Source organism: Loxodonta africana, chromosome 14 (genome assembly GCF_030014295.1).
Source record: "Loxodonta africana isolate mLoxAfr1 chromosome 14, mLoxAfr1.hap2, whole genome shotgun sequence".
Taxonomy (NCBI): domain Eukaryota; kingdom Metazoa; phylum Chordata; class Mammalia; order Proboscidea; family Elephantidae; genus Loxodonta; species Loxodonta africana.
Window position 1 is genome coordinate 62,701,447 of NC_087355.1, and position 26,323 is coordinate 62,727,769.

At 34.5% G+C, this 26,323-nt stretch overlaps 1 protein-coding gene across 3 annotated transcripts in view; it reads right to left on the bottom strand.

Moving 5' to 3' along the window:
- CSMD3 (CUB and Sushi multiple domains 3) overlaps positions 1–26,323 on the bottom strand; it is a 1,388,861-nt gene that overhangs the window by 362,150 nt on the left and 1,000,388 nt on the right. For all 3 annotated transcript variants that reach the window (XM_064268007.1, XM_003408442.3, XM_003408441.3), the window contains 3 exons: positions 14,544–14,735; positions 11,795–11,921; positions 9,663–9,865 (listed from right to left, as the gene is read on the bottom strand). In XM_064268007.1, coding sequence (XP_064124077.1) covers positions 9,663–9,865; positions 11,795–11,921; positions 14,544–14,735 — 522 coding nt within the window. The remainder of the gene's footprint in view (positions 1–9,662; positions 9,866–11,794; positions 11,922–14,543; positions 14,736–26,323) is intronic.

Sequence of the window (26,323 nt, forward strand, 5' to 3'; positions counted from 1 at the left end):
GTTCATCAAACAAACAGTTGTGTCATGAATGAATGAATGAAACCACAATTAGACATTTGAGTGTATGCTGATGGCTTGTTTATAAAACAGTATTTATTATTTATTTATTATGATACTGGGAGACATTTATGCCAAGTATGTGGCAGCACAACTTTTATAGTGCATTTTAATTTGGTATAATCTATTCTGGATAACTTGAGGATGCTTTCAGAAAAAAAAAAAGTAACATTAAGTGTACAGAGTATGACTGAATTCTCAGCACTGCTGCAACTTGTCTGTACTGTAAATATACTTCTGACCTCTCATTTTATATTTGCTTCCATTCAATTGAGAGTATAACATCATTGGAAGTATCCACCTTACCTAAAATAAATTTCCCAATCCTGGCTAGTGTATGTATAGGTTTCAACTACAATATGGATGATAATTTGAACAATTAAATAAAAGTTGATGCCTGAATTCTCCTCTTGGTGACCCTGTGCAAATTAACACTCTGGTTTATTTATTACCTCGCTTGGTGGGTCTGGGGTATAACAACAATAAAAGTTAAGTTATTAAAAACAATCAAAATACACTAAAATTGCTCATAAGTTTTTATGTGTCCTATCAATTTTTTTTTTTTTTTTATCAACGCAGGTAGGATTTCATTTTACTTGGATCCACAAGCAACTCCCATGAAAATAGCAGTCAAGAAATCAAATGATGTATTGCATTGGGTAAACCTGCTGCAAAAGACCTCTTTAAACTGTTAACAAGCAAAGATGTCACTTTCAGGACTAAGGTGCACCTGAACCAAGCCATAGTATTTTCAATCACTACTGTGCATCCAAAAGCTGGACAATGAATAAGGAAGAATGAAGAATTGATGCCTTTGAATTACGGTGTTGGTGAGGAATATTGACTATACCCTGGACTGCCAGAAGAACGTACAAATCTGTCTTGTAAGAAGTATAGCCAGGATGCTTCTTAGAAGCAAAGATAGGAAGACTTCATCTCATGTACTTTGGACATGTTATCAGGAGGGACCAGTCTCTGGAGAAGGACATCATGCTTCGTAAAGAGTCAGCAAAACAGAGGAAGATCCTCAACGAGATGGACTGACACAGTGGCTGCAACAATGGGCTCAAACATAGAAAGGACTGTGAAGGTGGAGCAGGACCAGGTACTGTTTTGTTTTGTGGTACATAGGGTCACTATGAGTCGAAACCAACTCAATGGCACTTAAAAACAACAACACCTATTCAGAAATTTGGCCGTTTTGGAATAATCTTGTTTATCTCAACACTTTTCAACAATAAAAAACCCTGTATTTCATACAGTTGTTAAGTAAAGCTATAGGTATCAGGGGGGTTTGATTATAGTCACTGTTGTATTAATATAGGGACCCTGATCAGTTTGGGATAGTTTCCTGAATTTTAGCTGCCTTATTTGTAAAACTGGCATAAGGTAAGATCTTAAAGTTCTAGCAATTACATGTATGAATAAATGAATTTTTGTATGAATAAATCAATTTTGAATGAATCCTTAAAAATCAGTGGGTTTTAATATTCACTGTGTAGTTTGTTTTTTAAGTATGTCAGGAAGATTCAACAAGGTCATAGTCCAAATATGATAGTCACAAAATCTTACTTTCCTATCTTCTACTTTTTATTGCCTTATATCTTCGTATTGACTAAGAAATGATATTATATTCTCCACTTCACTATGTATAAGGAAATCAAGATGGTAATGGGAATATGTAACTGGTAAGGAAAATCTGATTCTCAGTCAAATCAATCAGAAATAAATTTAAATGTAGATGTTAACCTAAAAGTGGTTTTCACCCTGGAGAATTTTGGCCTTGATTGAGCCCTTGCTTTGTCTAAGAGCCATCAATTTTATAAAGAATGTTCAACATCATTATTAGTCCTGCACTCTGCCAGCTACTCAGAAATGTGGCTATCTTTAGAATTTCATTATCTTTCTAAGGATACACCTAATGACATGGCAGGTCAGGTTAAAGGAGATGGCAGCAAGACAGAGTCATTCCCCATCGATCCAGAGGGGAAACAAAGATGATTACTACATCAGATGCAAAATAAACCTCAGAGCCAGTCTTGTAATAAACTTTCAAGTATGTGAAAACCTCTTCTTTAAAAAAAAAAAAATAAATAAATATTTATTTCACCAAATAATTGTTGTGCACCAGCTATTATGCTTGGTGTTGGAGATGTACTTTAAAAAGAGATAATACCTCCCTGGCCTCATTCTGTCTTATGCTCAAGTATGGAGACAAAAGCAGTGATGCAATCATTGATACAATTTTTTTTTTGTGGAATCAAAAGATATGTGTTACTGATTGAATTGTGTCCCTCAAAAATATGTGTTGTAAATCCTAACCCCTACACTTCTGGTAGGATCCCTGATGACAAGTGGTGAAGTCCGCAGCTGCTACCCACGTCAGTGGTTCAAACCCAGAAGCTGCTCTGTGGGAGAAAGATGTGGCAGTCTGCTTCTGTAAAGATCTCAGCCTTGGAAACCCTAAGGGAAAGTTCTATTGTCGTATAGGCTCGCTATGAGTGGAAATCGGCTGGATGGCAAGTGGTATACTTGTGGTTATAATCACATCTGGGAATAGGGTTTCTTTGTTATGTTAATGAGGCCAAATCAGTGTAGGGTAGGTTTTTAATTTTATATTATTAAAATATTCACCCATTAAATTAGATTCATTGATATTATAGAACGCTCCACCTAATGGTAAACGCACATTCCTACCAAGTGCGTGAGGTACATTCACAAAACCATATGCTAGATCATAAAGAATATTAAAGTGTTAAAATTCAACTGAATTTTAATATCATATTTTCATCTTTGACACAATGAGGTTTTGAAGACTTTGATTTTGTGAAATGTATATAAAAATAGAACTTTTATTGGAAGTAATAGAATGGTTCTTTGAAGCAACTGATGTCACCGATATAAACTGGACTCATCTAATTATTTGTGAAGTTATACTAAGGGAGCTCCCATAACAACATATATCCTTTTAGTTTCCACACCTGCAGAAGAAAATTTAGAATATAACATAATGAAATTAGTAGATTTGTCATTTAATCAAACGAAAAGGCATTTGGTTTTTGTTTTATTTTGGCAGATTGGTATCTTCTAGCTTTCTTATGGTCAATGACACCACCGTGGTCCCCATTTATATTGGCAAACTTTGTGGGCAAGTTACGTGCTCATCATCAAGTTCCTTTTCACTGAGTTTTTTTTTTTTGTGATTAGTGCACAAATATTATGAACAATTTGTACAGGACTCTTACTAAAAATCTAAAAACCATGTAGTTAATCTATACAACTAATCCAATGATTTTCCAGCTTAAAATTTGTAGACAATTTGTGCATAAAACAAGGATATTAAGTATCAACATCTTAAAATATTCATACACTATTAGACCTCATGATTTAATATCATACATGCCACATTCTCAATCTAAATATACAATCTTTCACAGCATGTTAACAAGTTATTAGGAAAAGCTGGCCTACTATTAACAAAGATGTCATAGTACAGGGATAAATCTAAGACATGGGAGAACTTTTGATTAAGAGATAATTCTACTAAAAAAAGAAGGGAGCAGGGGGCTACAGAAGATAGGTACTTTAAAATGATCAAGACATATTTGATAAATCATACCAAAACCAAGCCTGTTGCTGTTGAGTCAATTCCGACTCACTGCGGCCCTATAGGACAGAGTAAAACTCTCCCGTAGGGTTTCCAAAGAGCACCTGGTGGATTCAAATGGCCAACCTTTTGGTTAGCAGCCATAGCTCTTAACCACTATGGCACCAGGCACTTTAAAGTACATCAAGTACTTTAAAATAATCAGGACTTATTGAATGTATTATCATGGCTTCTAATTACCATTTAATTATGTTTCATTTTTTAGCTTATAAAATGCCCATTCCATTAACCTAAAAAACATTAACATAATACACAAGGCCACGTTGTCTCCTATAATTCAACATTCTAATTCTTGGTTGTTTAGGAAAAAAATAAAAAAGTACACAATTTTTCCTTCCAAAAAAAGGTTTACCACTTATCTAATTTTTTTTTTTTTAAATAGGATCATGTGAGATTCCCTGCTTTATAAAATGTGCTTCTTGAGCTACTAAAATGTTTGTATTTATATGAGTAATAAAAAAACAAAATCCCTCTAGATCCTTTTCTGTTATCTTTTTTGGCTTAGTATCAATTTTGCAGGGATAGGTTTATTTGACATCCTTGCTGATCTCTGCCTGGTCTTTTCTTCACAACTCCTTCAGCAGAACTGACCTTCTTGGACATCTTTGTGGAATCAGATTTAAGAAATGAATATAAAATATGTACTTTTTAATTAAACATGCACTTTTAAAAATCCCATTGCTGCCATAAAAGTCTATTGCAAAATAATAATAATAAAAAAATCTACGATAAAATAAAATTGTGAATTTACTCCCATGAAATAAATGACAAAAACACCCATGTCAAGGGCATTCAGGCTGTATTCTATAGCTCTACAGCAGGATTTCTCAGACCCCACACATATTTTTAGAACATATATATCCCATATTTCCTACTACTTCCTGCTGATTCATGGCCAGGGAACTTTCTGAATCTTTCCAACCGTTATGGCATAACTGACTGATATGCAAAATTGCTGGCAGGGCAACAGAGTCAAATAGTGCTTCCACTACCATCCAAGATCAGAATGGGTTAGGAGAACAATTCATTTATTTGCAAGTGCCCTTCTACATGCTGTCTTTGAAAGGGAGGTATAAATTGCTGGCATATGGAAAAGGCTGGAAAATAGAGACTGATTACTGCAGTTTGTCTTTCAGATCTATGCATATATTATAATTATTCTGAACACAACAAACATATCTTAAACACTACTTGTTAGTTGCCTTTGGGCTGGCTCAAACCAACTAACCAAAAAATAAAAAATAAAAACCCATTGCTATTGATTCTAACCCAGAGTGACCCTATGGGACAGAGTAGAACTGCCCCACAGGGTTTCCAAGGAGTGGCTGGTGGATTCGAACGGCCTACCTTTTGGTTAGCAGCTGAGCTTTTAACCACTGCACCACCAGGGCTCCACACACTACTTGACGAGACCAAATATGAAGTAGAAATGTAGCAAATACATCTTAGCTTATTTTAACAGAACCGTTAATGATAACAAAATGGAAAATATAGGTCAAACCACTCAGGATGCTAGGACAGCAGGCGTAAACTGGACTGTCCTGGGCCAACTGGGACATAGGTCATTCTAATATAATATGTGTATAACGTCAGAGCCCAATTCTGACTCATAGCGACCCTAATGTCAGAGCAGCAGAGACTAATTCTGCCTTGGAGTCCATCAGTAGGTTTCCTAGAAGTACCATATGACCTGGGCCTGAAAAATGACCAAGAGTTTATAGATTTTGAATGTGGGCATGATAAGCAAGAATATGGAAGTTTGCAAAAGACACAGAAATGTGAAAGGACTTTTGAGGATAGTGCGGATGTGTGTAAATTAATCGTGAGAGGCGAGGTGGGCAGGAAGATTAAATACAAACTGTGCATGACTTAAATGTAAGGAGTTTGAGTTCAGGACTGTGCAGCCATTAAAGAATTTTAAACACAGAAGTGATGTCCAATTTTTATTTTAGAAAGATCACTTGGGTGGAAATGTGGAGAAAAGCCAGTCTGGATGGATAATGAAGTGGCTAGTTGGCTGCTGTAGTAGTGCAGGGAGCAATAATGAGGATGGCAAATAAGACAGGGCCACCTTGCAGTCCTTTAAGGCTGGAAGATTTTAACCTCTCATGGCTAAAGGATTCATTTCCTTGAGAATTTTCAACAGTACAAGCCATGAGCCTTAGCATTTTGTATTACCCAGCAGGGGCAGATTCTTAACAGTGAGGTCAAAGAGTGAAGAATATGGAAAATGCTCTGTCAAAATCAACTATTTGGTGGGCAAATGACAGAATGATACCCAAAGATGCCCTCCCTGTGGAACTGAAGTGGAAGGAGACAGTCAGATTACAAATCTAAGCAGGGAATAGAAAGACTGAGTGCTGAGACCAAGGATAGCACACAGGACAGCATGAGGTGGCGATGTCAGATTTAAGCAGCTCTGATTAAGCAAAAGTGTCTCACAGACTATACCACCAAGAGGCAAAGGCAAACTGACAGATTCAACAAAGAATGAATAGATCATGAAACAGAAGGCATGAGGCTACTAATGATGATTATAAAGTTGGTACGTGAACTATATTTCAGTCAAATTCACTTTCCACCATCTTCCCTAACATATGTTTCATGGGTTGCATTCCACCTCTGAAGATTGTCCTGCTACTATTGTCTGATTCGTTCCTTATTATTATTGTTATTTTAACATGCAACAAGCAAGAGCTGCTATGTGCCCAAGAGAGGAATGGATCTTGTAGTGGAGGGTGGGTAGAATAAAAGTCTGGCATAACTGAGGTAATAACACCTCCTTATTTTATTTACTAGGACTGTCCTGGTTTATGCCAGTTAGCTTAATTTTTAATAAAGCTCCCTCTTACTCTTAAAAATATTCTAGGTTCTGCTTGAAAATTAGCTTGTCTTCCAGCAGGGAAAAATGGTAGAGCCAGAGGGCAGCTGTCTCTTTTAAACGGGCGCGCACCGCATGCTCTCCAGCTTTCCATCATTCTTCCCCACTGCTTCACTAAGATAAATTACTTGCTTTTTGAAAGTGTGACCTCTGCTGTGATGTTTGGGACCATAATCAGGAAGCCAAACTGATAAAGGTGTAAAACTTCACTAATAACACACAACTAATAATATGCAACAGATAATATACAATTGTTTCCTCTAAACTAGCTTTCAAATATATATTGTTGTTGCTACAACAACAACATAATAATAATGATAGCATATCAAAGTGACAACCACTAACCATTTACTATGTAGCAGGCATGGTGTTAAGCTCCTTTCAGACAGTTCCAGGCATCTGTTAACAGCATGACCTTGAACAAGCAAACTGTTTTCCCTAAACCTTAGAGTATTTATTTGTTAAATTTATATAATTTTTGTGAGAGTTGAATAAGATTATAGATATAAAGTGCTTAAAATCGTTCTTGGCACCATGAAAAGACCTCGTTCATGAAAATAATATTTCCCCTTTAGGAATCTAAATACTTGGAAAATTCTGTAAGCCTGTGTGTTACAAAAGTTCTCCAACCAAGAGGTTGATTTTCATTGATGGATGCTTTCACAGTATATTAACCTTCAAAGGAACTTCATTTCAATAGGTAGGTTTTAGTTTCAGATCAGTAGTGTAAATTTCTATGTATCTTAAAAGAATATTATGAAGGCAGATTTATTAAACCTTGGTATGATATGTTTTGTTTCTATAACTTTAACATGCACTATAAATACAGTAGAAACCCTGGTGGCGCAATGGTTAAGAGCTATGGCTGCTAACCAAAAGGTTGGCAGTTTGAATTCACCAGGAGCTTCTTCGAAACTCTATGGGGTGGTTCTGCTCTGTCCTGTAGGATTGCTATGAGTTGGAATTGACTCAACGGCAAAGGGTTTGGTTTGGGTTTTTACAAATACAATACATATAAAAATGCACTGCTAATTTCACAGAACAATTCTCAATAAAAATACTCTGAAACAGACATAAAATAGCCTGTTTATATTAAATGGAGGCACTTTGCATTCACAAACACTAGCCTGAAGCACATTTTGTACTACCGTATGTAAATATTTAATCACTATAAGCATTTACATATAGAACACTACCAAACAACAACAACAAAACAAACCCACTGCCGTGAAGTTGATTCCAACTCACGGCGACTCTGTAACGCAGAGTAGAACTACCCCACAGGGTTTCCATATAGCAGCCAACGGATTTAAACTGCTGACTTTGTGGTTAGCAACTGAGCACTTAACCCCTGCACCACCAGCGCTCTTTAGAATACTATATACTACTGATTTAAGATAAAGGAAAGAATTGCTGATTGCCAAACTACCACCAGAAAGAGCTGAAAAGTGAAAAGCAGTCACGAGCAGTTCTCTGACAAATTGTTCCTACTTCAAAGAGTGAGATAAACAGAAGAAAACAGAAGATAAGTATATGATGACTTGCTTAATTCATGAATGTTTCAGAAATAGAAGCCATTTGTGCTCGCCAATTTCATGATCATTTTCTTACTTTTTTCATTCCTTTTTTTTTTCTTTTTCACAAAAGATCTGTTTAAAGTGCAAATTTACAGATATTGGCTCTTCTAAGCCAACACTTTTTTCTCCTACATGAGCTTGGCTTAGGCAATAGAAAATAATTCATTTGTGTTAGTCAATTTAGTCAAACAGCTATGTTCTGTGAGCAAAAAGCCTGGCAAGTCAGTTGTATAATTGTATTGATCAATTGCTTGCCTAAAGTAATATATTTAGTTGACAGTCATTTCAAAAGTCCTTCACGCTTTTCCCATTTTTTTTTTTTTATGATTTTTCGAATCACTCACTTGTACATTTATTCATCTAATGATTATAATTCTCTGGACATCAAATACCTCCAGGAGGTATTTTCTTAAGTGTGCTATGCTAATTTTTTTTACAGCAGCATGTAAAGAAAAATTGGCATAACAGCATTTATGAAAGTACCGTGGGAAGGAGAGCATGGCTGCCAAACAAAGGTAGAAGGTGCACATCATTGTATAAAAAATACAGTATATTCAATACCAAGTGCTACATACATATAATCGTGTTCCATCCTAATAGCCTATTTATGAGATGAGCATTATTGCTTCTCTGTTGATTAGATAACTCAGCCTGAAGTGAGATAAGGCGTTCTCAGTTATCAGTTAAGTAAGGAGCCAGGATTTGACTTCAGGCACATTTGAATAATACTGGTTTGTACTTTCTTCCCATCAATAATATTGAAAATCTTGATAGGATTCTGTTAATAGGATATTTTTAAGACTATACAGTTGAAGGATTCATTTGATAATTTTCTCAAAAAGATAATGTGACTTGGTAGTAAAGAGAAAAATAATACTTAAAAGTTTTACGTTTTCATTAATTTTCTCCAACCACTAATGTAAAATCTCTTTAACAGAACAGCATTTTGCGACTTAGCAGTGCCATAAAAAGAGAAAAACAACTGTGAACACTGGTAATTACCTACAAAGAATGACATGTCATTGTTATGGGAAATCTTTAATTTCAAGTAGATTTCAAATATTTTGTCAAATATACCTGTGAATATAAAATTAAGATCTTTATCAAAGGAAAAACAAAATTAGTAAAAACGTAGGGTTTTTTTTTGTAACGGCAAGAGTTCAATTCCTTTCTCATCATATTTAAAATACGTGGTTTTATGATATGTCCACATTACATACTTGTGACATTTAATAATTTCACTAGCAAATTCTTTTAACATCACCTTTATTTTACGTATAATTGATTTGACCATCGGAGAAAAGCTACTTGTGTCCCAACAATTAATCTTTTACTTTAACTGCAGAGGAAAAGGAAGAATACGGATAAGAGGATTTAAGATCATTAAAATCTAAAACTTAAAATTTTGAACAGTAAAATTAATGGGACTATTTAAATGACATTTATATTTTGCATTTAAGAAATAATAGAAAAAACTCACTTGAAAATTGAATTGCAAATCCAGACTTGCTGATATAAAAATCTGTGTCGAATTGGATGGTTACTATATTGAGGGTGCTATGAATTCCTTCAGGAATAAGGGATCCACTGATTTCCTTTAAGAGCATCTCATTTTCAGGTGGACCATCCCAAACTCGGAGTATATCATGTGATGCTTCCGTATCAAAAGCAAGAAACTGTAGGCTGTGAGAGAACCATATACTGGTTGGATTATTTTAAACAAGGATTAAATTTCATATAAGGGATAGGAAAAAATATATACTTCTTGCCTTTTACTAGATATTCCTTTTATTCTAGAAAATACAATACAGAAACAGTATATTATATATATCTTAAGGGTTATTCATATATATATACACACACACATATATGTTACTTATATATAATCTTAAGGAATTTTTTTCTCTACCAGTATAATTTATTTTTTTAGAATATAATTAAATACACTATTATATCACCTTTCAAAATCACAGGAATTTTAGACATGCATTCTTTTCAGTGTTCATGAATTTTAATTATAGTAACAGTCAATGACATTTACACAGCATCTTCTATGGCCAGGCACTGTGCTAAATATTTTACATAGATTTTCTTGCTTAATCTTTATAACAATCCAGTGAGGCCAATGCAATTTTTATCTCAATTTTACGAATATGGCAAATAGCATTTATATAGGTTAAATAATTGCCAAAGGGTGACAGAATCATGATTTGAACTCAAGTTATCTGAATCTATAGCACACACTTTACCATTTTGTTATGTTCAATCTAGTCAGCTTTATGTCTAATTTAGAGAAAATCAGTGTTGCTATAGCATCTGACCAGAAACCCTGGTTGGTGTAGTGGTTAACAGCTACAGCTGCTAACTAAAAGATTGGCAGTTCGAATCTACCAGCCTCTCCTTGGAAACCCTATGGGGCAATTCTACTCTGTCTATAGGGTTGCTATGAGCTGGAATCAACTCTATGGCAACGGGTTTGGTTAGGTTTTTTTTTTTTTTTTATAGCATCTGATAGTTTTTGTACCCAGTGACAAATAATAGAAATCCAATTATATCAACATGTTTGATTCTATATATACCATAGTCTTGTTTGATATGCGAATTGTAATGGCTTTAAATTTAGATAGCAATTTAGTATCAAATATTGTTCATTAATTAAAACACCATAACAGAGTCATGTTGAATTTAATTTTTAAAGTTTACTAATTCTATTGTTTAAATAAAACAATGTGTCATGTCGACTAAAGAGAAATAAGCTGGGGATATACCCAGTGACCAAATTGCCTTGAAAAAGCAATGTACCAGTTCCCATTACATCCAGCGAAGTATGAGAATTGTACCTTTCAGCTTGTGATTTGAAAAACAATATGTCCACAACCACTGTCACCACTCAGAAAACTGTCCAAAGTTCCATTTACACAAAGTAACAATTCTTAAGTTTTAAAGCTATTGCTTTGTGAACAATAACACACTAAGTAGCTCATACGTCAAGAATTGTTCATTTATTAATCCATCCCCAGCAACTGCCATAATCGTAACACTGGGACAAAGCACCTGTGTTGAGCTTGGAAACCTGCTTGGTGTTAAGGATATAGGAGATGACGGGTCTGCCCTCGTGTGAAGGGCAGCAATGTGCAGAGTTGTAAACCATCTAAACTAAACACAGAATCTAAGGAAAGAGAAAGCATATCCAGTTTAAAGGGCCAAAAGCAGATGCTGAGAAATGTGCCATGGCCTGGGAAAGATGTTAGCAGTTATTCTCTTTCTAGTCTTATTCCTTCTAACGTTAAGTCATCAAGAATTGAAGTAGCAGAGTCCACAAGAAGCAGAAATAGTCCTGACCTGCTATGACCTGTTCTAACTATGAAAGGCTTCACTCTAATGAGTGAAATAAGCTAGCTCTGTGGTCTGTGAATCAATAAGTCATGCGTATGAATACTTATTCATATAATAAATTTAAAAGAATCAAGTTTTCCCTTGCCAAGGTTAATAATACTAAAAAATGTTGATCATTATTATATACAAGGGCCAATCAGGAAATTCAGATTTCTTTCCAGTTTCCTTTTTCCCAATAAGAAAAACAGTATTTTAGAGAAAATGAAATCCATTTACCTGACGATGTTACCTGGATCTACCTCAATCATCCACATGCAACGCAAATTATTGTCATATGGAAAGGGGTAACCGGGAGATAAGATTCTTCCTGATGACTCTCCTTTAAAACGACCTCCACATTCAGCTAATCAAAAAGAATAAAAAATTTGTCACGATTTAATGCCAGTCTTTTCAAAGGAATCCACAAATTTCTCAAGAGTATGTGTTTTTCACATTAAGAAAAATAAGGATTAATTTTTCCCTCTTCTCGAAAGTATAAATTTGTATAAATCTCTTCAGTTTAAGGTATTAGTTGAAGCAAGGATACATTGCACAATAATGTAATAGTGTTTTATTATCACATAAAAGATAATAAAATAAACCTAATTAGGGAATGAAAAAAAAAAAAAAGGACGCACTCAAAGACTCTGACTTGAGGATTCCAAACATTTTAAGATATGTTGTTAAATAACGGTAATTATAAAAGGAAGACAGATGGCAAGTTGCTCACTGCTAGTTGGTTGCAGGCTGAATAATTCATCATCTTGCTACCCCACCTCCGAGAAAACCTAATTTTTATTATAGTCCCTCAGGCCTTCTAAATTTCATTGTCCTTTTATTCCCCCTTTAAATCACTCTAAACTCTTTCCCATTTAACCTCTCAAAAGTCAAAGTAGCATTTTCGTTTGATTTTTTACTCCAGTAAAGTCTAGTTTGGTTTTGATTTAATGTGCTCTCTAATATTTATAAAATTTATTGAATTAACTAAAATGTAAGTGTTAACACACAGAATAATACAAAGTTTATCTTTTAGGGTATTTTCTCTGTTTTAATGCTATTTATTATTATTGGGATGTCCAGAGTGATTTCACTTTGTTAAGTAGGCAATCCAGAAAAAAATTCTCAAATAATCCAAAAAATTGGAAAAAAAAAATTCTTAGCTGACAGAGGCAAAAATATACACATAATAAATATTTAAGGTTAATGAACACACACAAAACAATTATGCTGTTAGGCCGGGTGACAAAGATATGTAGAGTTGCCAGTAGAACACACCATCTAAAATGGAATTTCATTGTCTGTAATCATGCAAATCGTCAGCATCAAACGCCAGACACAGTGTCCAACTGTTTATAGCCGTAATTCTTCATCATCCACCACGAAAAAAAAAAATGGATTACTCTTTCCAGGAAATCTTGAGTAGTTCTACAACAGTAAGTTTTGACTCAGGAGATTTGTAAATCTAAAATGAATTGATTCATTGTAAATCAATTAAAATACTCATATCCCAAACCACATGCCCTTCCACTTGCATAAAATATTTCCAGAATATAATGTCTTCAGTATGTCAACACATAATAGAAGATTTATGATTTTAATGTATTTGTTTTGTGATACTAATTTTTAAGGACAAAATCACGAGTCAGTACTGACAAGTTTATAGTTTCGTGCTATTACCATCTCTGTCTCTTCATTTAAAATATTTCATAATCATATCAAAGAATATAACCTCAAAGAGAGCTTATCAGTTGTACATTTCACACAAAACCTATGCCAATGGGCTGATCCTTAGTCATATTCCAGAATCCCAAGTTTCTGGCATTTGGGGTGATTACTGTTTTAGATATCATCCTTATAATCTATGTAAAATTCAGATGTCATATTAAAAGAAAGTATTCTAACTGCATGTCAGTTAGATAAAAGCATATTTCTTTCTGCATGAATCAATGTTTAAATAAACCATTTGAGGACTCATAAAATCAATAACATTGTGAAATTAGTTACAAAGCCTCTAATGACTAAAATTTCAACTTTTCCATTTTTATTCTACAAAATTTTGCAGCTATTCCTATGTTGATAATATCAACTAATAGAGATTAGATTTTTTCATGTGTCCCAAAAGGTTCAGGCCGATTGTGTTCATGTGGGCTTGATAGAGAATGGATTTCTGCCCCCATAAACACCATCAAAAATAAGAATGGCCAAAAAAGTACTGTATGTTTGTTCTGTACTGAAGAGTTAGCGTTTTGTTAAAATCACTTTTTCTTTTGTGGGCCTAGTGTTCCATCCCAGCACCAACTTGATCTTTGGAGCAGGAGAGAAAAAAGCAGAAGTCTCTATCAATACTTGTCTATACACTCTCCCATCCCCACATTCCCAGTCACTCATTAATGGATTTACAGGATGGTAGAAAAGAGCTGGTACCACAACTATGGGAAGTAAAGAAAACAACCATTTTCTACTTCATAGAGGCAATGTATCTTAAGTCATTGGGTCTCACATTTCCCTTCATTTTATTATGTTGCAAACACATAAGAAAAACAAATGTACTTTGCAAAAGTACATACACAAAGTCTTTAAAGTTATTGAGACTAGTTTGCTCTTTTAAAATCCATCTTAATCCCAAGGTGGGCAGTAATTTTGTGAATTAAAACATATTTGGCTGATGTGATTCAATAAACGTGTGTGACTAAATGTCTTACCATATATTTGTACTGAGCTTTATATTAAGATAGGAGAAATAAAATGACTTCATATATTATACTGTAACAATACAATATACTCATTGATGAGATTATGAACATGACTTTTTTACTTTTCCATGAATTTTTTTTTTTTTTTGGAAAAAATGAGCTATGAATTCATTAACGTTTTGATTTATGATGTGCATTCTGTGTGTGCAGATGAAATCACTTAAAATATACAGTATATACTGATAACATTTTCACAGAAATATTATGTCATAAAATTCAAAACAGTATCCTACCAATGCAGGAAGGCAGAGGATAGTCCCATGCCCTTCTTTCTCCTGTCATGCATTTAAGAAGGCTACTTCCATGGAGAGTGTAGCCTGGATTGCATCCATAAATGATAGTGCTACCGGCAAAGTGGCCTTGGTCACTGATCTTGTACCCAAATTGTGGGACACCAGGGTCTTCACAGTGTGAAAGTTCAAAACCTGTGAGAAAATGTAAATTGATTAAAGGCAGAATTTAACAGGAGGATTAAAAACTACAGATTGTACCTTATTCTATATTTATTCTGAGTTGTATTATTCTTGACATATATAATTTTGATAGTATACACTAGCCATAGATGATTTTTTTGTGACAATGAGAATTTTTTTTATTTTTCAAATTTATTAATGATACTCTGTGTTCTATATGACTATATCATGGATATTTATAGTATTAAGTTTTCTGCCTAGTTCAAGCGATTTATAGCTAGTATTACATTCTAGATAATATAACTGCTAGGATTATATCATCAAAATTTTAAAAATTAGACAAAATATGTGAAATTAGAACTACTCCAATAACAAGTATGTCCACTTGCAAGTATAACTTTAGACTGCTCTTTACGTTCATAGTCTTAGAGGAAAGTAATCTCAAAATATACCTTATTAAGAGGTAATATAACAGTAATCAGCTTGAAGAACACTGAATTTTCATCTGCTCCAGAAAAAGTACACCTCTCAAAAATTCTCACTGGAAAAGAATATAAAAGCTTCCTAAAATATAGCTCCCTATATTTTATCATTCTGGAGTTCAGGGAAAACATTTTTGTGTTTCTGCAGAGTTGTTTCATCACTTTATTTTTTCTGGAAACTTAGGATCCAGGACTAAGAGCAAGCCTTGAGAGTTAATTATCAACTATATAGATAGTGAAAGAATTCCAGTGAGATTTACCTAATTCTGGAGGACGTATTTGTTTATATTTCAAGGGAGAATGAGGTGCAGAACCTTAAAGACGGCTCTGCTTAATAAAAGCAGGAGACACAGAAGGTTTGTTTGCCCCTGGAGATACGTATGTATACTCTGACAAGTTAGAGTGAGAATTCAGGATTCTTTCCATTCCACCTCCAAGAAGCAGTTTTTTCTCCCTCCTTTTTGGAGGGAGGAGGACACAACTGCCTCTTTCTCCCCTGTCTATAAGCAGAGTAGGTTCATTTTTCTTCATCCCTTACCTGTGGAGTAGCTGGCCACTTGTGTAGGAGATTTTTCCATCTAGCTCTCATCATGTTGTCATAGGTGTAAGGACTGGGATGATAGCTACCTGATGTAGTTATTATCACTACTTAAATGATAGTAATTAATAGGTCTCTGATCCAGAATATCTTGTTTGCACATTCAAGATAAACTTAATAAAGATGGCTATTAAGAACCCAGCAGTCATAGGACAATGAACTACTGAGATCCTGAAAGAACTAGAGAAGGACACTCTAATTTAATTTGAAGCAAATAATACGATACTAGTAACCAAAATCTAAAGTCCTTAGCTATGTAGTTCTGTTTTTAATGGTTTGTAAAGTATAAATGTAGGATAAATGACATAATAAATTCACCAAAGATAATTATTGACAAAATTGGGGTTGACACAGCTTCTGAGAATAGAGAGTTATAAACAATGTACTAGATAGCCTCAAGAATGAGAAATTTGTGATTTCAAGGCAAATAATGTTGGAGAGGAAACCCTGGTGGCGTAGTGGTTAAGTGCTATGGCTGCTAACCAAAGGGTCAGCAGTTCGAATCCACCAGGTACTCCTTGAAACTCTATGAGGGCAGTTCTACTCTGTCTGTGGGGTCGCTATGAGTCAGAATTGACTCGATGGCACTGGGCCCTGGGTAATGTTGGAGAAGGAGAAAACTTAATGTCTTAAATTATATGGTGCTGAAAAATAGATTTTTGTCTCTTTTAGAGGCACCGAATCTTGAGCAAATTAATCCAGTCTTGAACAAGGAAACAAACAAAAAAACATCTATTAGCTCACTGATGTCAAATCACCAATCTGCATCATTGATTTCCTGGACTGTCACTGTGTATATAAAATCATCATAACTTGTACAACTTCAAGTACTGAGATTTTTGTATAATTTCTGTATATTGAGAGAAAGATTAACTGTCAGAGAACATAAGTAGATAAGTAGTCCTTCCTAATCTCTTTTAAAGGGGTCTTAATCATTCTCTCCTTTGTTAACCCAAAGAACAATTTTGCACATTTTAATTTCTTTATAATCATTTGGGCTTTTCTTTCTTTTTTCCCCTATAAATTGGGCTTTTTTTTTTTCTTTCTTTCTTTCTCACCGTGCCTACCAAGCACAAATCCTGTCACATAGCATATGTGCAATAATTCAACTATTCATGAATGGTATGGATTCTTAGAGGCAATTATTACTTCTGGGATGCAAGCAAAAATAAACTAAAGTAATACTGATAGAAACTGAAATTTGAGAGACAATATCAAAACAAACACAGAAAACCAAAAGGAGCCTAGGAAATTTCCTGTAGGAATCAATTTGTGACACCCTCTTTTGCATCAAAATGTCTTGAAATCCAGCAAAGGCAAAGTGCTTCAGAGATAGCTATACAAGAGGTTAGCAGTTGTTATCTCAAATTGTAACATATACAATGAAATAGAGAGGCTACATGGTCAAGCAAATGAGTCTTTTTAAGCACAGAAGAAACAGCAGAAGTAGTAACTTTAAATTTCAGGACACATTTCTTTACATAAATCTGCACACTTATTACTAGATGTAAAGTGTCCCCACTCAAAACATAAGTTTGTGTTCCTTCTACAAGCATGACATTCAGTTTATCATTCAAGATACAGACACTTCTGAGTTTTACCATATATCATTTCTCAAAATAAAAATGGAAATCAAGCTCTTTTTTCAAGGTTTATTACCAAATTCATCCTTCTTTAATTTGAATGTTCTGTAAATGTGGCTGGCAATTGCTTGGTGATGAGGTAAAATGGAGATATTCTTTGTAAATTAAGATAATTTATAATATTTTGCATTGTAGATGAAAATGCACAGGGACAATAGTATATAAGCTACAAAGCACAACATAATTCAGTCCAATTTGTTGGAATTATTGTTGCTTACTCATAAATATTCAGAACTGTCTTATCTTTATGGAAACATTCAGCTGCCAGAGTTTTCACTGAAAAGCTCAAATACTTGAAACTGACAATTAAATAAAGATGTGTATGAAAAATCACATTCTATAAACATTCACCATTCCTTGTGAAATTTGGTACTCTGACAAAACAAAAATTTCTGGAGCACAAAATGAACTGAAAATTCTCATTACGTAAATTCTTTCTGCTTACTAAATAAACTGAAATCTAATTCCTACCCTGCCTCCCTGTAGTATATTTCTTTTAGTATTTCAAATTTATTTTTGTTATGTAATATTTGAAACCTATGAAAAAGTACAAATGATAGCATAATCAACTCACCATTTCACTGTAACAGATTATAGTACTGTGTCATAGTTTCTTCAGATTAATATTAACTCAGATTAGTATTCAGGTTAATTGATATTCATATTAATTGATTTTGACCAGTATTATTGATATTATTAAGAGCGAATATTGAAAAACACTTCTCTCATATCCCTGTTCATTCCCATTCTGCTTTTTCCCTATAAATATTCAGAAAATAGTATTCATACATATATATGTATAATGTTTTAGTATATATCTATATGTCTATGAACAATATATAGTATGTTTTGTAATTATTTATACATTTTCTGAATAGTATGTGTTGTGGATTGAATTGTGTCCCCCAAAAATGTGTGTCAATTTGGCTAGGCCACAATTCCCAGTATTGTGTGATAGTCCACCATTTTGTCCTCTAAGGTGATTTCCCAGTGTGTTATAAATCCTACCTCTATGATAATGAGACAGGATTAGAGGCAGTTATATTAATGATGCAGGACTCAATCTACAAGTTTAGGTTGTGTCTTCGGTCAATCTCTTTTGAGATATAAAAGAGAGATTGAGCAGAGAGATGGGGGGCGGGGACTCATACCACCAAAAAACAAGAACCAGGAGAACAGCAAGTCCTTTGGACCAGGGGCCTCTGAGCAAAGAAGCTTCTACAGCAGTGGAAGATTGATGCCAAGGACGTTCCCTGAGAGCCAACAGAGAAAGAAAACCTTCCCCTGGAGCTGGCACCCTGAACTTGGACTTGTAGCCTCCTAGACTGTGAGAGAATAAATTTCTCTTTGTTAAAGCCATCCTTTTGTGATATTTCTGCTATAGCAGCACTAGATAACTAAGATGGTATGAAAACATATGTATGCTTCTGCAACTTTATCTATTGCCTAGAATTGTGCATTTATCTTTGTATTTATAAACATACACACAGAGTTTGTTAATTTTAACTACTCTTTGGTATTCCCTTAAATTTATATTTAAAAACTGATTTATTCATTTTCCAGCTGATGACTATTTATATTGTTTCAAATTTTTCACTGCTACAAAAAAGCTATACTTCTATACATACAGTGACACAAGATCTCATCAGTAAAATAGTATCAGCTATACAAGTTAGGCATACTGCTTAGGTTTATAGCTGATATTTGAAAATTCACTTTTTAAATATAAGTAAGCATTTTTTATGCAACTTAGAATAAAGAGGAAACCTTGGTAGCATAGTTGTTAAGAGCCGTGGCTGCTAACCAAAAGGTCAGTGGTTCGAATCCACCAGGTGCTTCTTGGAAACCGTATGAGTCAGTTCTACTCTGTCCTATAGGGTTGCTATGAGTTGGAATCAACTCGACAGGAACGGGTTTCATTTGTTTTTTCTTTTAAAGAGTTCTTATATGCTTTACTTTTTGAAACTCAGTCAGTTAAAATGTAGATATATATTTAGTATGGTAAACATAAAATGCTAGAGTATTTAATGATGATGAGAATATTGTAATTTTATGTACCAAAAGTAAAGAACTTTCAAACTGTTAAGTAAAAAGGGGAATAGATTATTAATAAGGAAATTGAGAAGGTATGTTATCTAAATACAGTAGGGGAACATATCTATTTTGAAATACTAAATGTTAATAAAAGTTTAAATACTAATTCAAGGAGACAAATAAAGATTAGACTATCAATTTTAATCTTCATAGAATTGTCTGGTGGACTTATATTAAGCATAATAATCTTTAGAATTATACTTAATATTTGTTACTAAATATTCTAAAACTTTGAAACAACAAACTTTGGAATGCTTTAAGAAGATAACCATTTATAATTAAAAAAAATTAATTTTGTTTTAAGTGAAAGTTTAAAGCTCAAGTTAATTTCTCATACAGAAATTTATACACATATTGTTATGTGACATTAGTTGCACTCCCCCTTTCAACCTTGGATTTCTTGTGTCCATTCAGCCAATTCCTGCCCCTTCCTGCCCTCTTGTCCTGCCTCCAGGCAGGAGCCACCCTTTTGGTCTCATGTATCTGATTGAACTAAGAAGCACACTCCTCATGAATATTGTTTTATGTTTTCTAGTCTAGTCTAATGTTTGTCTGAAGAGTGGGTTTTGGAAATAATTTTAGGAAGATAACCATTTATAATTTTTGAGTCTATGAAAGTTAAGAATTTAAAAGAGTCTATGGGAAATGATTGCTATATATTTCCAGTTGTTTTCAGGAATTCAGACCATAGAATTTTGAGAAAAATTCCTAATTTAGAATTCTTTATATTTTAATGAGGATATATACAAAGGAGAATGTCAACTTTGCCACCTCAAAATATCACAAGCAGAAAATACTCCAAGATCATACACAATGGTTATGATGATCCCCTTTGATCCAGACATAATAAAGACTATAAAAAGAATAGAGTTGAAAAATAATTAAGCATTGCTTTTTTTTTCCCTCATTAATCAAACTAATTGAAAAAGAATTTGACACACATTTATTTCTCACTAATCAAACTATATTAAGCATATAAAGCTTTGAAACAACAAACTTTAGAAGAAGGCTTTAAGAAAATAGCCATTTATAATTTATGAGTCTAAGAAGTTAAGAATTTAAAAAAGCTTGTGAAAATGATTGCTATATATTTTCAGGCATTAAGATAAAGGATTCTTTTTTTTTTTTTTAATTAGTGATGCTGCAAACTATCTATAAAGTTCTGACTAGAAAATATGCTACCAATAAACTTTCTTAAATTATAATCTGTAGGGCATAAAAAAGTGAGTGATATTATTAAAGATACTACTTTGTTTCTTGTATATCATTCATATTTCATTCTGGGATGGTGATATTCACCTTTGTCTGAGTATTGATTTTTAAACATTGGCCATTTGGTATTTGGCCAAAATATATAGTTGGTACATTCTAGATATGCCTAGAAGTGGAATTTTACTAGATATTTTACTCTCCTATTTGGCTTTACCAATACACATTGCTCAAAATTTATGAGTTCCCATTCCTTCAAATTCTTATCAGCACTTGGTATTGCATGGATTTTTAACTTTTACCAATTTTATAGGTGTGCAATAGTATCTTATTTTGGTATAAATTTGTATTTATTTAATTCCTAATAAGTTGAAAATTTTGTTTGTTTTATATAAGGACCATTGCAGTAGAAGCTGTTTTTTGCCCATATTTTTCTTTTAGGCTGTATTTTTTCTTATTGATTTGTGGGACTCCTTTATATAAACTGTATGTTGTTCTGTTAAATTCTTGTAAATCTTTCCTCCTAAAATATCGTCTTTTTTTACTTTATTTATAATGTGTTTTGATGTAGAGAGTTTATTTGTTTGCTTGCTTTTGATGTTTAATGACCAGTGCTGGGTTAAGAAAACATAAGATACTAAGATATTTTGAGTAGCCAAGATCTTATATAGGCATTTAGAGGCTTTGACAATTTTGGAAACGCAGAGGGGGTGAAGGTTATAAGACCACTGATAGTTTTCAGAAAACCCGGGAGTTTAGGGAAGCCACTGCTACATACAGCCACTTGCAACAACCACACTCCTATCTGCACCTGCTGGTGGAAAATAACAATTTCTTTTATCTATTCTACATTTCAGCACTCATAAGACAGCCTTTAAATGACTGAATATAAACAGATATCTTTGCAGGCAAGAGAGCCTGGAAAATGAAGTTTCCAGGCTTTTAGTTACCACACTTCAGGGGAGTGCTTAGAAAGGCAGGGACACAAGAAACTATTAAGAGATTTTTGGTTGTATATCTTGTTTCAGGGGCCCTGGTGGAGCAGCGATTGTTTGGGGGCTAACCAAAGAGTGGGCAGTTCGAATCCACCAGCCACTCCTTGGAAACCCTATTGGGCAGTTCTACTCTGTCCTATAGGGTCGCTATGAGTCGGAATCGACTCAATGACAGTGTTTTTTTTTTTTTTTTTAATGTTGTTTTAAGGAGCCCTGGTGGTCAATTTTTAAGTGTTCCACTGCTAGCTATTTCAGTGGTTTGAAACCACCAGAGACTCCACAGGAGAAAAGACCTGGTGATCTGCTCCTGTAAAGATTACAGCCTAGAGAACCATATAGGGCAATTCTACTCTGTCAGATAGGATTGCTCTGAGTTGGCATCAAATCAAGGGCACCCAACAACAACATCTTGTTTTAGACATTTTTTTTTTCCACCTTAAAGGAATAAATATTCTAGGCCACATTGTTTTTTCTAAAAATTTTAATTTTCATACTCACAAATAGGTCCTCAATCTGCCAGAAATTAATTTTTAAGTAATGTGTAAGTGAACTAAGTTATATATAATGAACAAAGGAAGCTCTTTCATGGTTAACACTACCAACAACATAGTGGTAACTAAAGCATCTATAATAATGTTACATACTTATAAGGCTGGTAGGTGAGAAAAGGCTTCACAAATAAGATAATGTCCATCTTCAATTTGAATATAAAGTTTGAAATGGCTATATTCCGTGTGGATTATTGAATCATTTCAAAAAACATAAACAGAAGGCTAAGAGGGTCCAAATATATTTGAACTTTTCCCTTGGGAAAATGGACTTTTCTACAGTGAGTTGTTTAGTAAACTAAATATGCAGAAGAGGTAAAAAGTGAACATCTGAGCCCAGAGGTATTTCCTAATGGCTGGGCATCATGGGTATTTACTAGACCTACTTTTGAGAAGAGAGTGCTATAATCCATCAAAAGGGCACAATTTATCTCTGTAAAAAATGGTTGTTAAAAGTACCCATATTCCTTTCTGCTGAAAAAGTGGGGCTAACTACAAATATATAGAGCTAAAAGAATCTGCCATGAAACATACCTTCAAGAAATAGAGTTTATAGATTTCATGAACAACACAGAAGATATTAGGACTTAGTCATTCCCTGGTAGTAAATTTGGCCAATAAGAAAGCATTCAGACTCTCAAATTTAAAAAGAAAAAAAGTTTCTTTTCGAAGAATTGCATTAATATTATTTTTTAATATTTATATAACAATAAAAAGACATTAAAACCATGAAATTTTAAATATAAAATATCCATAACTTAAATTGGGAGGAAGTATGATACAGTGGTTAAGAGCATGAACTCTAAGAGGTAGAGCCCCTCAGTTCAAATTCCACATCTGCACTTATTAGCTGTGTGACCTTGGGCAAGAAATGTAACTTTTCCATGCTTCATTTTCCCTCCTTTTATCAGTGGGATAATAATAGTACCTCCCATAGGTTATGCCTTTAACCTAGTACCCAAAAACCCAGTGCCGTCGAGTTGATTCCAACTCATAGCGACCCTATAGGACAGAGTAGAACTGCTCCATAGAGTTTCCAAGGAGTGCTTGGTGGATTCAAACTGCCGACCCTATGGTTAGCAGCTATAGCACTTAACCACTACACCACCAGGGTTTCCTTTCAACCTAGTAGGTAGTAGATAAATGGTAGCTATTATTATTTTAACTCTTATATTTAAAGTTATGATAATCTTAAAGGTCTCTGCTTGCATTTTTAATAAAATATAAATTCCTTCCTATACTCCCCTTGTCCCTGCCTAGAATTCAAATTTAGCTTTCATTATGTCCCATTCTTCTTGCTTATTCAGTTCTAGCCATATAAGTCAAGTTCAGGCCTCTCTTAGGCCTTTGTACTTACTGATCTCTCTGCTTAGAGCCCTCTGCCCTTGGAACTTGATGTGGTTGCCCCTTCTGACCATTCACATATCAAATCAGAGGACACTTCTGAGACTGTATGGCTGAACAAACTAGCTACAGTTGCCCCATTTCCTATACCATCTATCCTAATTCCCTGTTTTAAATTAATTCTAAATGTAGTTATTTCATCTTTTATTTATAATTTTATTTTCTATCTTTCCTCACTGAAAAGTTAGCTAGTTCCACGTGAGCAGGAACCCTGTCTTATGTGCTGTTCTCTTCATCCTCAGAGCATATGAAGTTCCAGTGTAAAAGAAAATATAAATCTACTATCAAATAAATATTTCAACAATAAATAAACTACAGTAGAGGAGCAAGAGGGAAGAGATGACAGATGATCAAACAAATAATGTTTATACAAAGTAGCATTTCGTGAGAGGGAGAGAGTAAAAAACACCAGATTCTTGACAATAGATTCTTGAGATGTGTACTGAGTTGCTGAGGGAGTCTTATCAGAGTGTCCAGTCTGGTTTGGCTGAGTTCCATTGCAGCGTTATACAGATCAAAGTGATTTTTGGGGAAGATACCCTATTGAGATATTAACTGATCATTTATTCTTTCAATAGTAGAAGAAAGAAACGGCAATTTTCTCTCCTCTTTTTCCCCTTTACACTCTAGGAAAGACAGCCACATTCCTATGAAGTCCTTGTCATAGGAGAATTAACGACTAATTTTGTTATACACACCCGTTGCCGTCAAATCAATTCCAACTCATAGCAACCCTTTAAGACTGAGAATAATTGCCCCATAGAGTTTCCAAGGAATGGCTGGTGGATTCAGACTGCAAATCTTTTTGATTAACAACTGTAGCTCTTAACCACTGCACCCTAAAAATATGCCTCATCTTTATCTGGGATGAGACTTTATTTCTCAAGGACAGGAGTAACCAATAACCATTGTCCTAACAACAGAAGAATAGATTACCCAAGGAGGGACTTTGGTTCTAGAGTTTGGAAGAATGGAAGAGCAGTAGCCTTCTCTAATAGCCAAGGTCTGATCACATTTGTCATGGAGGTTTTATATTGAACCAGCCTAACTGTACATACTTCAATTGAATATTCAGACTACAGCTGACTGAGAAACTTATTTGGGAGAAGGCTGTGCTCCTAAAAGACTAAAAGAGATTTTCTTGGCAACTATAAAGGCTGAATACTGAAAAGATTTAATTTGCTTTAGAAAAAATAAAGGATTGGGACATCTCCTGCTCTCAAGAGTGGTAGAAAATTTTCATACCAGCTATGCATATACTTTTTTTTGCTAAGAAGGTGAAAGAAGCTCATTGTCTCCTTAGTATACCAGGGCTAGAAATAGTAATGGGTGAACTAAATGCTTTTCCTTTTCAAGCACCTAGGAATTTCTGGGATGCAGGGCACCACTAATCATAAGATTGTGCGTTAATACAGTATCTTTAAACTTAAGTTTTTTTCAGAATATTTGTGATAGCTGTGCACTGTAGCAGACACTGTATATTGTCTTCTTAATATCTCTTTTTTCTATTCTTCCTCAATAACAAAACTATGATGTGGTTCCCAGAGGTAAGATAACCATAGCAGACAGTATGTCCTGATGTCCTAAGACTAAGCCAATCTCTTAGTCCTCCAAACTCTTAATTTGCCAACTTGCCTTTCTGAAAAATTAAGGCACACTCATATGGCACAGTTTGGGACAAAGATATACAGGAGATATCTAATGTGGGTATAGGGGAAAATTTTGCATCCCTGATAAAATGGACATATGTGGTTAACTTTACCCATTTCTCCCTTCTTCTTGCCTTGAACATGCTCAGAGTTGCCTTAGCCATTTTGAGATCTTGTCACAACAAAGCATAGAACAAAAAGAGAACATTTTAGAGATGTCATGGCAGAAAGATAGGGGTAGGATTCTTTTTTTTTTTTTCCATAATTTTTATTATGATTTAAGTTAAAGTTTACAATTCAAGTCAGCCTCTCACACAAAAACTTATACACACCTTGCTACATACTCCCCATTACTCTCCCCCCAATGATACAGCCTGTTCCCTCCCTCCACTCTCTCTTCTCGTGTCCATTTTGTCAGCTTCTGACCCTCTCTACCCTCTCATCTCCCTTCCAGGCCGGAGATGCCAACATAGTCTCAAGTGTCCACCTGATCCAAGAAGCTCACTCCTCACCAACATCCCTCTCCAATCCATTGTCTAGTCCAATCCATGTCTGAAGAGTTGGCTTTGGGAATGGTTCCTGTCCCAGGCCAACAGAAGATATGGGGGCCATGACCACTGGGGTCCTTTTTAGTCTCAGCCAGACCATTAAGTCTGATCTTTTTATGAGAATTTGGGGTCTGCACAGGGGGTAGGATTCTTGTTGACTTTGTTGAACAGTTGAATCAAGACCTTCCTACCACTGCCTCTAGACTTTTTACATGACAAAAAAATAAACCCTGACTGTTTAAGACATGGTTAGGTTTTCCATTAGTTGAAGTCAAAAGCAACATCTTGGCCACTGTTCCTACTAGTCTGTTTACAAGTGCTAGTGATTATGTAATGAATGGACAATAAGACAATTGAGATAAAATGCACCTTAAGGGCCTAAGCTTTCATATTTCTTCACATTTATCTCAGTCAAATGCAGTTCCTTCTA